We start from the raw sequence: 15,225 nt of genomic DNA on the forward strand, positions 1-15,225 counted from the left end.
AGAAGGGTCTCTCATGAGGGTTTGAGATGGCTTTAATCTCATGAGGGTTTGAGGTGGCTTTAATCACATCTCATCCCTGCAATGTTCAGAGGTGGAGAGACAGCGTGCTCTGAGTGCGGGATGGTTTTGTCAGGGGCCCAAGGGCGGTCCCTGGGTGGGTTTGGGGTACAGAAACAAATAGGAAGAAACCGAGGGAGGGGCCAAGGCCAGGGAGGAAACAAGGGGAATGTACAGAATCAGGGGATTGACAGGTCACCCCAGGGGAATGGGTGTCCCAGATTTGTGTCACTGCTAACAAAAAAAGCTGCATCTCATTTGAGAACCTAGGCAGCGTGCTGGTATGGGTGTCTTAGCCACAGGAAAAGGTGTGACCTAAACCACCATATTAAGAGACAATATTACAATAATTTGGTTACAAGACAGAAAACTGCAGTGAGTCCGCTTCATTCATTCCCATTCTCAGAGAACTGCTTCTTTGCTTTGTATGTACAGAGGTGCAGATGAGGGTCCCAAATGGACACAAGCAGCTTTACCAAAAACACTCACACAGCTGTGTGAAGTGTAAAGGTCTACTCTACATCAGCCAGCAGAACTGTAGGTTTGTAAAGCAGATACCTCTGGAAGATTTGCATCTCCTGTCTGGACAATATCCAGTCACTGGTCAGTATGTACAAGAGAGCAGAATGCCATCTTGAAAGAGCAATTGGAAGAGAAATAATAAAGGGAAATGGGAAACAGGAAAAGTACAGTTTGAATATAAACCTGAGAAGGGGCCTCACGGGACTGAGGAATTTCGTGGTTAATAAGGCGTTGACTTCAGTGGGTATAAGGCTATGACTGAAGAATCACAGACCAATGAAGGTTGCAAGGGACCCCCAAAAGTCTCCGTCTGACCTCTTGAATCAAGCAGATTCCATTGGAGCAGATTACACAGGGCCTTGCCCAGGCTGGGTTCTGACACCTTTAGGGATGATGTTTCTCCGGGTGCCTTTTTCAATGTCCAGCCATCTCCATGGTAAACTTTTTTTCCTCACATTGAGTAGGAATTTGATATTGTAGCTTGCTTTCCTTATTCTACATTGCAATACAACTCCCCTGTCAAGTCTTTTCTTCTTAATAACAAATCTGGTTCTCTCAGCCTCTCCTCGTGTCCTGTGCTCTGGTCCCCTGACCAGCTTGGTGGCCCTGCATTGAATTCACCTCAGTGTGTCCTTGTCCGTCTTGTACTAGGAGCCCAAAACTGGCCACAATCCTCCAGGCATGGTCTCACAAGCAGAAGACGAGAGTCATTTGCCCTAGCTTGCTGGCTACACTCCTGCTAGTACAGTCCAGCCTTTGATTGATCAGGGATACACTGCTGACGTACTCAGTTCTTTATGTTGAAGTTCTGAGTTGAGACCCTTGGGACTTTTTCTGCAGTCAGTTTTAAGGTAGGAAGTTTTTGTCCAGCTTGTCCTGCTGCATGGGCTTTTTCCATTCCAGACATGGGGCTCTTTATCTGACCTTGTTCTACTCCTGAGGTTTCTCTCAACCCGATTTTCCAGCCTGTCCAGCAATGCATTGACTGTTCCCCTCAGTCTGGTGTTATGTGCAGACTTGCAGAGAGCATAAAGGAACAGTGTGCCAGAGTTCATTGAAATAGGTAACTTCTTCTCACTGAAAAGTCTTCATGTCTTGGGAGCAGGATGTGAGGAGTTGCAAGGACAAACGGCTTCATATTATGGGCTTATAAACAACTGGCAAAAATAACTCAAAGTCACTGCAGGTAGTTCTTTCCTGCAGAGTGAAGTCAGTACCACTTTATCATGAGTCCATCACTGGATAGAGCATTGGAGGACAATTTCAAAAATCCTGCACTTCGGACTGTGTGCCAGGATGGATCACACTTAAGTGTATGGACTGGGTGGGGGGAAATGGTATATCCTACATCTGGGACAGCTCAACCATCTGAGATAGTCTTTAACTGTAGATTTCACAATCTTAGAATAGGAGAGGAGTTTATTTTCCTTTAGCTGGTCTCTCCATCAGATGATTTCCAGTCTAATGCCACAGCTGCATGATTTGTGTAACATGTCCAGACTGCTCATTTTAGAGTTAATAGTTTCATTTTTGCAACCTGTTGGTTTTATTCACCAAGCTTTTAACCCTTGGGATGTTGCCAGAACTGCCACATTGTTCCCCCTACTGTTCACAGCCACATTTCTCAGTATTTTCTTCCCTTCGTGGAAGATGGTGGGAGCCCAGTCGCAATTCCCAAATCCCTAAAAAGTGATTAGCAGTTACTGTTCTGTAAGTGCTTAATAGGGAGATTAAGACAGGCCACCAGGTGTTTACACAATAACACTCAGCAGCGTGGAAATTCAGCTCTATTACAAGGCATAAGGAGGGTAAATGCCCACCCTTGCGTAAGGAGGGTAAATGCCTGTCCTTGGAGAAACCAGCAACTATTGTGATGTTTGTATTACACCTCATTTTCTCCAGTAGATTGTACGGTTCTGTTATTTCATAACTTCTCATTCCCTGATGGGGTTTTGTCTGTGTTTTTAGTAGCAGGATTGATCTGTAACCACGAGGTCATTTTCTGGTAAAGGTGTTTTTCTTGCACGATCAGTTGGCTGCAAAGCTGCTTTTTTAGTCCATCCCTTTGGATCTAACATGGCATATTTGTATACAGCAACAATGGAAGGGAGCTATGCTTCACACTGAAGCTTTGAAATAAGTGATAATGAAATACCTTAGAAACAGCACGAATGCCTTTCTGTAACAAATCGTATCATTCACGGTGTCTCTTTTTTTTCTGTTTCAGGAGGTTGGAAGCATTATTGGAAAGGTCAGAAAATTACTTTATTTATATTCATGTCAAAATATTGTACATCAGTTCTCTTTTCTTAGCTCAGGCTAACGGGGGTTTTTTATGTCTCTTTAACAGAAAGGTGAGACAGTGAAGAAGATGAGGGAGGAGGTAAGACAAGCCTTGATGTCTTCACTTGGATTTCTTTCCAGCTCAGAGAACAGGGAGTTCAGCATATGCAGACCGATGCTGCCATCAAGTGGGCAGATCGTTTAACATCCCCCTTCTTTGCAAGGGGTGAGGTATAAATATGCTCGGCTAAATTAAACATTGTTGTTCATGTAACCTCCTTATCACTGCCTCAGTCTGGAGTCATTCATTCCCACAGCGATGTGCCTGCTGCTGTCTTATCTCAGGAACAGCTCACCAGCATGATTCTGTGCATCAGACCCACTGTATCTTGCATTAACATACCAACATCAGTCCTGCACATGGCTTGGCCTCCTGGTAGAGTTTCCAAAAATCTGAAACCAAGCGTTAGACTGATGCACGTCAAGTTTGAGCGTAGACACAAGATTCAGCAGAGCTGGAGCTAGACTTGTGTAAGCCAGAGCATCTCTCTGCCACGTCTTGGCAAAGCCTTAGCTTTTTCTCATTTTGCAGCTGTGAGTGGATGTGGGCAGGGTAGACCTGCACATCTGCCATTCACATCCTTTGACAAGGCTGAAGACACAAAAGGATTAAAACAAAGCCCTGCATAAACCTCAGCCTCCCCAGTGTCTGCAGGCTTCTTTCCCTGCCACAGAGCAAGCTGTGCTGTCTTCAGAGGAGTGCGCTCGGGTGGAGGCTACAGACCCACACTGGTCCTGCAAGGCAGCACATCCTAACTGCAGATCCATATAATTTTTCTGCTTTGAAGCAATTGCTAAAAGTATTAAGTCAAAAGACAAATCCTACTGTTTAAAACTTCAGGAGTGTAGTGTATAGAGGGTGCCTCAAGAAAAGTCAATTTGGCTCTAGTAAAGCTGCACTACATTACTGTGTCAGCTGCTTTGTTGTTTTCTACTCTGATAGAAGGTCTGTGGCAGGGAAATGTCAAAGTATTTTAGTAAAGAAAATTGCAGACATCCATCTTTAAATATACACAATAGGGATTTCATTGTCAGGCTGACTGAGTTCAGGGCTCCTTTTTTGATGACATTTTCGCTCAGGTTTTCACACACTTGCTAAGACTTAAAGAAAAAAAAGGTAAGAAAAAGTGTTTCCAATGTACTAGGAAACATAACAGTTGATTAAACACATTTCAGTTTAATTATTAGTTATGATCCTGGGCAGATATCTTTGTATATAAATTGTATGCACAGAAGGGAAACCATCATTGGAAAGTGCTCCTGACTTCTGAGTAAAACATCTTAGAGAATACATATGATCCTTGGTCTGTCTTTCAAGATAAATATCAAATGTTCTTCTTTCAGTCCTGGTCACCTGCTGTCATGTATCTGTGGTCAGAAGACACTTTATTTGTTTGGTTATGTTTTTTTAAAATAATGGAGTTTTATCCATCTTTATATCAGCACAGGACTAAGAGACTGTGTTTCCACATGATGATAATTTGGTCCCTCTTTAAATGACTGCTTTTTTCAGTACTTCTTTAAAAGCAAAATGCAACTTTTATTTTGACTTCCCTGGCAGATGTGGCAGGGTGCATGCCATCTTTATGGTGTGAAATGTATCTCTGTCTTTGGGGAAATGTCAGAGACAGTTCTGTCGTTGAGGAAATGTCAGAAATTACTTCAAGCCTAAAGAAAAGTACAGAAACCTCAATTCTGTACCCAGGTCTGTGGCAGCAAGATTTTTGTAGTGTTGTTGAGCTTTGATTTTTTTCATGTTGTGTGGGGGTGCTGTCGTGGGGAAACACAGCAGCATGCTGTGAGTAAGGTCTGGGACACACAGCACATCGGGAGCTGCGTGGTGACCTGGCAGGCAAAGGGCCAAACTAACCCAGGTTGTCTCACATTTGCTCACATTTGCTGATACCTGAGCAGGTCAGTGCCTGTGGGTGAGTTGAGGCTCCAGTGACTTCTTAGGCTGCATTAACACATTTCTATGACTGAAACCTCAGGGAACACGTAGGGTGGCTCTTACCTGAACTAGATTTGATCACTACTTACACCCAGATCCTCTTAAATATATATTCAAAAATATATAAATACAAATTTATAAATATATAAAACCCCCTGGTTAAGAAGTTTTCTCTGCACTGCTGCAGTGGCATAAAGAGGACCAAGTATACCTGAGAGTCAGCCTGGCTTCTCTACGAGACTTCTGGTTTTCTAACTCCATCCAACAGGCTCCTTGCCTTATGGACACAGTACTGTTGCTGTTTCTTGTCTTACCACTACTCCTTTAAAGGGTTGCTCAGTGCTTATTGATTGACTGCCTTCACATGAGGCACATCTACAAGGAGCCTTCTCCACAGTGCAAAGTGAGACCCCAGTAGAGAGGCTGAGAGGCCAAGCCCCACCTTTGGGGCTCCAAACCAGAGAGGTGCATCATTCCTAGGAGATGCTGGTGCTTCCTGGAGACAACCGCCTTCTCTTAAATTCTGTAGCTCCAGTCCTACTTAAGGTTAATCCTGCAAGGGGAAGGGAAAAGACTTGATTATGCCATTATTTGCAGCTTTGAGTTACAGAGGTGCTATTTGTATACTGAGAAGGCCACATAAGGATTTACCCAGACAGAATCCAGCTTCCCACAGTTACATGAATTTTGAATGTGATCAGTTTATGCTGAATTATATGATGTTGGGGCTGCAGTTGTAGGGGAGGGAATTAGATGCCCCAAGGTATTCCTTTCCAAACTGTATCCCTAATCCTACTTAGTTTCCTCCCTGGGAAGTATAACTTTGAAAAATATTTTTTCCTTTTGACAGAGCGGTGCTCGAATCAATATTTCAGAAGGGACTTGTCCAGAGAGAATTGTGACAATAACAGGCCCAACAGATGCAATTTTTAAAGCTTTTTCTATGATTGCACTAAAATTTGAAGAGGTAAGCAAATAATTTTTTTTTCTCCCTTCAAGTTGAAATACAAACACTGTTTGAATTTTCTCATGTTTGCTTTAATGTTAAATAGGATTTGTTTAATGTTCTATATAATAGCAATGAAAATGGTTGTATTTTTATAAATGCTTTTGGCAGCAATACTGAAGAAAAATAATGGGTCAATTTACAAGATGTTTGATCATTTCTTTTGCTTTTTGGAGGCTTCAGGGAAAAGCAATTGCTTCTAGTAATGTGCGCTAATGGTAGGAAAAATGTCTTGGAAAAATTCTATTCCCATTGTGGGTTTGATTTGAAAAGAATAATTGCGTAACTTCTAACTCTGTTTTTATATGAATCCAGTTGGTGTGGATGTAAATGTTATGTGTGTCAAAATAAATGTGTAACTCATTTAACTAAAAAATTTTTATTTTAAAAACAAACTACATTATTACCAATTACCACATTTAAAGCTTGTCTTTTAAAACCAATTAAAGTAAAGGTACTCAGAGTAAGTAAGGCAAGAGCTCAATTCACTGTAGACAACTGTTCTGTGCAGATATGTATCTAAATTGCTGAGATTTCCTTCAGTTTCATGGACCAGCTACAATTAGATGTGGTCACCATTTTAATGGAGAACCTCACAGAAAAGGCAGCAGAATACAGAACATGAACTGTGGTCACTCTGGAGAGGATTTATCTCCCTCTACTTTTGAAAACTGTATGTCTAGTCCAGCTATCTCTCCTGTCCTCTCTGGAGAGGCAGATGCCCCTGCAGGAAGCAGTTCACCTTCTCATAATGGAGGAGCTTGCAGACAGGTCAACTGAGTCACCTGCAGCAGAAGCAAAGGGCAGGGTCTCTCAAGAATGGATTAAACTAGAGGGATGTTAATCCCTTTCCTAAGAGTTCTTATTTCTCCAAGTCAGCAAGTTTAGTCTCCACATCTCCCCACAGCACAGGGAATTGATGAGAATTATCAACAGGTGCCTTTATTTACCCACGGCAATTGTTCAAGCTTAGAGCAACAGGACTAGAAGAGAGCTCGTAAGTCGTCAGATGCAGTTGTCTTCTAGAATAAACTGTATGTTTTGAACTTGCAACTTCACAGCATGATCAAAAACCAGTTAGATTTTTTCTATTTCCTTATACTGGGTCCACAGCTTCAGGTCTCTGATATTTAGACATACTCTTTTTGCTCCTCACCTGCATTTATTCATGAACAGTTCATGTGGCTTTGTTTCTGTGCCAGTACTGGCCATTAGTTTAGATAATTCTTGCCTTTCCATCCCTGAGGATTCCCTTTGTTGATACATATTTAAAAACTGATTTTACCTTCTCACACCCTTGCTTCTGCCAGAGAGAGTGATCCAAGCACGGTCTTTCAGAGCATGCGTTCCGCACCCCTCTCATGACTCTAGTAGTCCCTGTCCACCTTTTTCCAGATACATTTTATATTAAATGTGTGCGCTAATTATGGACAGGTTGCAAATGAAGTTACACAAAGGCTTATTTAGCAGCATTAAGAGCCCCCTGCCCTGCTTATCGTGCTATCATATCCCTGCCACTGCTGGAAATGCCTCACCTCCTACTAGTGCAGTGCTTTGCACACAGCCATGCTTTGCCTGGTGGGTGTCCCCAGCTCCTGCTCAGGTGTTTTCACCTCTTCAGTCTTGGCAAACATTCCTGTCAGCTCCAGACAAATGACCCTTTTTTTTTTAATACTGCAGATGTTAATCCAGTTTGTATTTCTTCAGTCCTTCATGGGTTTTCAGGTCTTCCTGTGGGATATTCCAGTCTTTCAATATGTTGATGAAATTTCTTAGTTTTGTGGCATGGCACTTTTTATAAGAATGCTTTGGGGTTTTTTCTTGCTGGTTATTAATGAAATAATGATTTTGATGTTTAAGCCTGTGGAACCACACAAGTAATTCTGTCTAACCCAATTTTAAAACCTCCTATTGTCATCTCTTTCTCCTCTACATCTCCTACCCATCATGGAATAATCCCTGTTTCTTCTAGTTTAAGAGGTAGCTTGGTGTACGGTCCATACTCTCCAGTCCAGAGAGTCCTGGAGAGACCAGTGTCTCTGCTCTCTACAGGAAAAAAATGTTCCTTATCCTGTAAAATGCTGAGAGAATCATTAGCACAGATAATCCCTGCCAGTTCCCACCAAAATGGGTACCCATTGGAAATAATGCTGCATTTTTCATAAAAACATCAAACACTGCACAGCATCAGATCCCCAGCCCACCACCCAACGTGATGTAGTCTTTGAAAGTGCTGTAGGTAGCAATAGGCAAAGCAAGCTGAAATTCAGGCATCTCACTGGATTTTGCACCTATTTGCACTTGCAGGTTTTAGAGGCTAGTCTGGCTCTTCATATGAGCATTAGCAAAGGAGTACTGGCACTCCCTGCAGATCAAGTACTTTTCTGAAGTATCTGTATTTAGTTTTAACATAATTGGTTTGTGGTATATTTAAAAGAACAGCAGTAAAGAAATATGTCTCATATAATCAGTTGGGTTTCCTATAAATCTCCCTGCCAATAAAAAGAGGTAACTGTAACGCTCTGGAGGCAAAATAAAGTGCTGTTTCAGAAATTACAAATTAGCTAGCTACCAAATGCTATTTTTCATGCATATCTTTTTGCTGGAGAGTTCTTCAGCCATTTAAAAAAAATCAGTCCCCCTCTGGTTATTGCAGCTATGTTGAAACAGAAGAGAAAAGATGCATGTGTGAGACTGCTGCTTTGAGGGATCTTTTTTGGTATTTGTTATGCATGCCCACATGAAGACCTTGAACCCTTAATTTCAACCCTATAGCTGTATACCTGGGGATGAGCAGGTCTAGGAAGACATGGAAGTCCTGGAATGCTTTTCTAATGTTAGTGAAAATCTCAAAATGTGTCAGGGAGATAGAAAAATAAGAAAAGTTGTATTCTTCTTGTGGTTGCTCTGTAGCCTTATATCTCTTTGCTTTGACAGCCTTCCTAATGGAAGTTGCTTTTCTAGCAGGCTTACGATGAATTTACGAGCTAGGTAGATATTTACGTAAATACCTAAAGTCTTCACTGCAGGGGAGAAAGAGAGTTGTTAGAAAATGGCACTAAGCCAGAAGACCACTGGCATTGCAAGAGGGGACATTTTAGTGCAGTCATTTTTGGACTGGAGGCTGAGACCCAAGAAATGAAGCTGTAACTTCACTGGCGAGTGGGGCAGCTCTGGCTTTGCTTTTAAGTCTGCATAATCCACTGAAAGCACATGGTACTTAAGCACTGGAATAAGCAGCAGGCGCCGCTCAGTAGTCAGACCTCCAGATAAGTAAGAAAAGGGTTTTTGGAATCCTTGTCCTCTGCAAACATCTATGAAGAACTTGCTCAGCTCTAGGAATAAGGACAAGAGAAAAGCAAGATGATAAAAACAGTCAGGATGAAGCCTTTCTCACAAACATTAATTCTTGCCAGTACAACTGTGGTCCTGTGGTGGTCATTTCCAAGTGGGGAGCCACCTCACAGAATCCTCCTTGCTGTGAAAATTGGACAGTTTAACATTTCCTTTGAAACCAGTAGGAAGAATTTTGGTATGTTTTTTCCTTGGAGGTTTGGTAGGTTTCGGAGCTGCCAGGTTAGCTTGCCTTGGGAAGCCTTATGTGCTATGACCCTGGGATGCCAAGAGCTAGGGATGCTGCTGGATCTTCAGCACTTCCAGTCTCCCAGTTAGCCTGTCTTGGCTGAGGAGCAGCCCACCAAGCAGGGAGAAAGCCATGCAAGGTCCATCTCTAGTGTCTGCCAGAGCCCTGAGGAAATGGATGCAATGCCACAAAAAGTTGGAGGTTAAAGAAATAGGAATCTCCCAGTTAGAAAGATGACTGTTCTGTGGGAAGGTCTCCAGCCATCCCTACTCAGAAGCCTGTAGTTGTGAAGGGGATTTTTTTTGTACTTATTTCTCCTTTGTCATGTTTTTAAGCGGGAATAGTTCCTGTATGCACTCCATGCTGCTGAGCCCGCATGTTTCGATTTTGCTCTTCTTAAATGATGAGGGCAAAATAAAGAGAACAGTGGCTTCCGGTTCCTGCAAAGTGCTTTTGAGACCAGGAAAGGCAGTGAAGGCTTTGAGGCCAGGCCACGTATGGTAATGGAAGTAGGAGACATTATTAGGTTTCATGCTGTGTGGCTGAAGAGGATTATTTACCTACACGTGCCTCCACCTGACACAAACATGATACAGTGAGATGGCATCTTCCAGCTAAAAAATTAGTGCAACTTTATCTCAGATACATGGGTACTGCAAAATTCTGTTATCCCTCTGGCTTTATTTTGGATTGCAATCTCTCACTGACACAGACACTAAACAGAATGCAACAGTGAGTTACTGCTGGCTGGCAGAGGAATGATTTTGTAGCTGTCTTGTCACATGCAGCAATGCCTCATTCCATTCAAGATTTTGTTTTCTTCTCTTTTAAGCTAAGTAAGGTCATACCAAGCCATTTCTTGGATGGAAGAATGCTGCCATCACAATTGGGGAGGTATTGTAGGAATCGGTGCTGGTGTCACTGGACTCCCACACTGGTTCAGTGAGATGTGCAGAGTTGCTTGAAGTGCTGAGTAGTTTTGTTGTTGATTGGGTTTTTTGTAATTTGGGATCCTGATGGCACAATATATGCAGGTTTGGTTGGGTTTTTTTTTTTTTGACAAGTGATAGTCTTTGTAAGCCTAGGAAATCACGTCAGTTCTGTTTGCTGGAACTCTTGTTGCATCATAAATGACTCAGTAGGAAATGAATGTTTTCTCATTCCTCTCCTAATCTTTTGGTAACATTTCTGTGAAGAGTATAATAGCTGTGCTGTGCCACCTCACAGATGGAGGAGAGTCTTCCCAATTCATAGGTAGTGTTACCAAAACGCTCTGAGATTCTCATGAGTTGTTGAACAGCTGCAGTGCAGCTTGTGGCTTTTTATTTTTTGATCCTAAGTTCCCTCAAAGCATCCCACTGATCAGTGGGAAGATAAGCTTTATCTTTTCTTTTGTGATGAAGTCTTTAGCGGGATTGTTTTGTCTTGCCTACAAGATTTTGAACAAACAAAATATATTTAAAACAATATAAACCTTGCAACAAGTAGTATATTGAACTGCTTAGGGGAGTGTGTAGTGTAGTCTCATTGGATAGTGGGATCCACGGATATATGTTACATTACCTGAACACAGGCAATTGCTGCTCTGCTGAGCTTTTTGTACTCTGGTTCCATAACCATGATGGAAAAGATTTTAGAAATTGTGTAGTGCTACAAATATTTATGGACCTGCTACAAAAGAGAAATTAAATCTAGAGGGCAGCAAAACACTTATCAAAATAATCTGATTTTCTCTGCTTCAGATTATTCACAGGTTCTTTGTCATTCCTTTTTTTAACCGTTTTCCTTTGAATCAAATCTGGGAAGAAATGTGTGAAACGTAGAGACGTATTATACAGTGTAGATGTTCTAACTAAGGTGGTGAAAAAGACACCAAAACAGGTTTTGGAAGCCTGTGAATCCAAAAGCCTCTTTGCCTTTCCCACATGTTTTGGCTGGTCTAATGGCAGACACCACCTCCTCCTCCTAGTCCTGCCCTCTGGTCCCACAGCATGGATCTTGCAATGCTGGACATCCGAAGGGCTCCTCTGGCACGAGCCACTTCATGCTTACGGTGTATCACCGGCAGAGCTGTGATGGGCTTTCCTTACCACAAAAACAAGCTGCTTGCACACTCCCTAGGTCTCCACAGACAGCCTGGGCATTTGCTCTGAGCCCTTCAGTGCTCACCAGGAGTGACAAATCCCCCGCTAATACTTGCTGACATTGTGATTACAGGACATAAACGCTTCGATGACAAACAGCACGGTGACAAGCAAACCGCCCGTAACACTGCGGCTCGTTGTCCCAGCAAGTCAGTGTGGATCCCTTATAGGAAAAGGAGGTTCCAAAATCAAAGAAATCAGGGAGGTAAGTCTTGGGATGTGTGCTGGGGACACTGGCTAGCATCCTGCTGCAGTGTGCCCTGCCAGCATCACCCACTGCACTTTGCTGATCACACCAACATGAGCATGTGTCAACTGAAAAACCTGGAAAAGCCTTGCTCTGGGAGAAGCAGGGAATCCAGCACAGCTGGACTTGTACTTTCCTTGACACTGAAGACCATGTGTGAAATAGACAAACAGCTTTATAATGTATAAAGTCTTTCATGCACAATTAAGCAAAGCAACAGTGACAAATGGCTCTTCGAGTTTCTCTTTGCGCACAGACCCCTGCCCAACAATAACTCAAGTGACCCCAAGTCAAAGAGGTGCAGCCATTTCCAAATTAGTTACCACCCTTACAGTCAGAGAAAAGCCCAAGCAGCACTGGGGATTCCAGGCTAGTAGATCTGCTTTCTAGAAAAGTGTGATTTTCATGCTCCTTCCCTGTTTCTTCTTAATGTCACTGGGCCACTGGTGACCTGACTTGATACATTCCAAACACATGCAGAATATAGATTTAGTCCGGACTTTAGCAAGAGGTATTCATTCATTGTGCTAGCAGCCACTTTTTTGTCTAACCAAAAAATGCAAAAGGTACCATACACTGCCTGTTTTAACTCTTCTATGCATGACTGTAACAATATAGCACATGCCAAGCCAAGGATCTGGTGTTTGTAATCACTCATACAAGAAAATCAGGTACATGCTCAGTTATGTGGAGAAAATCTGAACAGGACATTTCAGAAAAATGGATTGTTATCCTGGAGGAAGTGACAATATTCCTTCTAAATTTGAATTCATTCCAGCATGGGATGAAGTGTTGAATACTAAGATAACATGTTGATCCATTTTTTTTGATTTCCCTGTGTCAAAACAGGCTCTACAAAGTTGAAACTTCCTTTTTTTAATCTAAACTGTGGATTCAAGAGAGTAGGTTTTATGGAGCTTTTAAGTTGATTTCTTAGTTGTGTTAAAATAGGAGCAGGCATGAATGTGAACTGTGTACTGGTGAGTGCTTAGCTCTAGTTTTTATAGCTGTCCATACTTTGGATTTTATATTAAATATTGGTAACTTCATTTGGAGCACTGTGAGAATGTGCTCAGGATATAGGATTTTAAAAGTGAGATTGGTCTGTTGGTTAAATGAAATGACTGAGGTGATTATCCTGGTGAGCATAGTTTCAGAAGCAGTTGCCTCTAGCTGGTACAAGGAAGTAAAAGGATAGTGTTTGGCCAAATAGGTGTTTTGATAAGGCTAGTGTGGCGAGAAGTCACACTGCGCATCTTCCTAAGTATAAAGGTAATGGACAAAATCTTACTCACTTCTTGCTACTGATATATGACCAAAGTCAGAGAACAAAAAAGATTAGCACTGCAAGTAAATGCATAAATGACTCTGGTATTTGGCAGTCTTTTGTGCTGGATGTACAGATACCCAGGAATGTATGTTAAAAAGCAAATACCGGGAAAAGAGGGGGAAAATGAGGAGCATCCAGCCCAAGGTGTGGTCTAATTTCATCATCACACAACACACTGAGAAGTTGCAAAAGGGATGGATGGTCTTTTGTGTTCAGTCATGCACCCAGGAACAACATGTAGGGTTGCAGTACTATTTTTGAGATAAGATTATAAAAAAAAAGAAAAGAAAAGCACAGGGGACTGATCAAATTACGGTGAAATTCCAAAGTCTGTTATAGATCATGGAATTGATACTTTGGCCTTAAACAGCACTAGTGAACAGAAGATGCAATCAGTACATTAATCAGTCTTTGGAAAGAAGGATAATGTGTGTTGTGTATAACCAGCAGGAAAACAAATTAACTCCTTGCTGACTGACACAAAGTCAATCGTTACTGAAAATACTTTTTTTAAAGCCCAAATACTGCATTGCAATAACAGTCAGGAATAGATCTTCTGTGCAGTATTTTAAAGAGCTTAGTCAACATCAGATGCCTGGGATTTTCTCTGTTGACTGAAAAGGTCTTCCATATTTGTATAATAATGTCACGGGTTGTTTGGGCCTCCTGTATTTTCTTCTTTCTTTGTTTTGTTTGGGGTTTTTTTTAACTAGGACACACTAGTACCAAGATCAAATTTAAAAAACAGAGCAGAAAACCCCCCAAGGCTCATTACCTTCTTGGGTTCATTAATGAGCTAAAAGTTGATGATATGCATATATTCAATCAACACTAACTATGATTTAGAAGTGCTTCTGTACTATATAGTATAAGACAGCGCCAAATTTCAACAAGAGACACAAGTCAGCCATCAGTAGATTAAAGAGCCATCTATCAGTAGATTAAAGAGTGACTCGTTTGATTAGCCAACCTTCTTCAATTACTGGGCTTTTTTTCCTTTTATTTTTTTGTTATTGGAGAGTACTTCATTTCACCCTTTTCACTTTTTAGTCGGTATTGCAACTGTCTGTCTTTGAGAGGGTTAAAATGCTTCTCCTGAAATTCAGGTCGCAGTTTGATTCACTGACAGTTACTGAGGACTAACCACCCTAGGGTGGTAGTGTTGGCAAACTGGCTTGAACAGGCAAATCCATGTCTGCGGTAGGAGTTTCCATGTGTGCTCCATCAGATATCCAGCAAAGAAAAGACAAAATGTTCAGGGGTACATCCCACTCCATCGCGTCAGGGAATGTCTGGAGAGGTGCCATTGCCTGCCTGGCAGTGACAGTGTGTTCGCTGTGTCTCTGCTGAAGTCCACAGGAGCCCAGGTGCAGGTGGCAGGGGACATGCTGCCCAACTCGACGGAGCGCGCGGTGACCATATCCGGCACTCCCGACGCCATCATCCAGTGTGTGAAGCAGATCTGCGTGGTGATGCTGGAGGTAAGCGGGCGTCCAGCATGTCCCTTCTCACCAGGAGATGCTCAAACACATTATTAATAATTGTCAGTTGCCATGGGTTCCCCTGGGGTGCTGTCTGCCCTTCCCGTGCCAGGGATTTCCAGAGGCTCTGCTAGACTCTGCTTTTCCTGGCATTTGAGAGCCTCTCACAGCAGGGTTGAGCAATCAAAGGCTGTCATGACATTGTCAAACTACAACCAGGTCCAGCACGGATCTTCAGTCATTATGACAGAAACACACTTTATTCTGATGCAGTATAGGGCAGAAAATTCTGACCAGCCAGGATTTTTTGCTTCCTTAGGGTCAGGCCATTGCATAAGGCCATAAAGTTTCATTTTGATGGCACTTTTTTAGCCCTTAGATTAAATGATGGAAAATAAATTTATATAAAAATCTGGGCATTTTAACCTTTGTTGGAAATGCCTTAGCATGCTTGATGAAGCTTCCTAACTTCATCTGACAGCGGCACTAATGAATCCACAGGTGTCACTATTGCCTGTTCTGGCTGTGCAGACGGGTCCTCAGTTCCTCCCCCAAAAGCCC

The 15,225-nt window shown here is 42.2% G+C and overlaps 1 protein-coding gene across 1 annotated transcript in view; it reads left to right on the forward strand.

Annotated features, from left to right (window-relative positions):
- LOC309572123 (poly(rC)-binding protein 3-like) overlaps positions 1-15,225 on the forward strand; it is a gene marked incomplete at its 3' end in the record, with an annotated part of 129,118 nt that overhangs the window by 92,035 nt on the left and 21,858 nt on the right. The window contains exons 3-7 of the mRNA XM_082280140.1: positions 2,807-2,830; positions 2,930-2,962; positions 5,724-5,840; positions 11,680-11,811; positions 14,536-14,664. Coding sequence (XP_082136266.1) covers positions 2,807-2,830; positions 2,930-2,962; positions 5,724-5,840; positions 11,680-11,811; positions 14,536-14,664 — 435 coding nt within the window. The remainder of the gene's footprint in view (positions 1-2,806; positions 2,831-2,929; positions 2,963-5,723; positions 5,841-11,679; positions 11,812-14,535; positions 14,665-15,225) is intronic.

Source organism: Coloeus monedula (assembly GCF_965178545.1).
Source record: "Coloeus monedula genome assembly, chromosome: 1".
Taxonomy (NCBI): domain Eukaryota; kingdom Metazoa; phylum Chordata; class Aves; order Passeriformes; family Corvidae; genus Coloeus; species Coloeus monedula.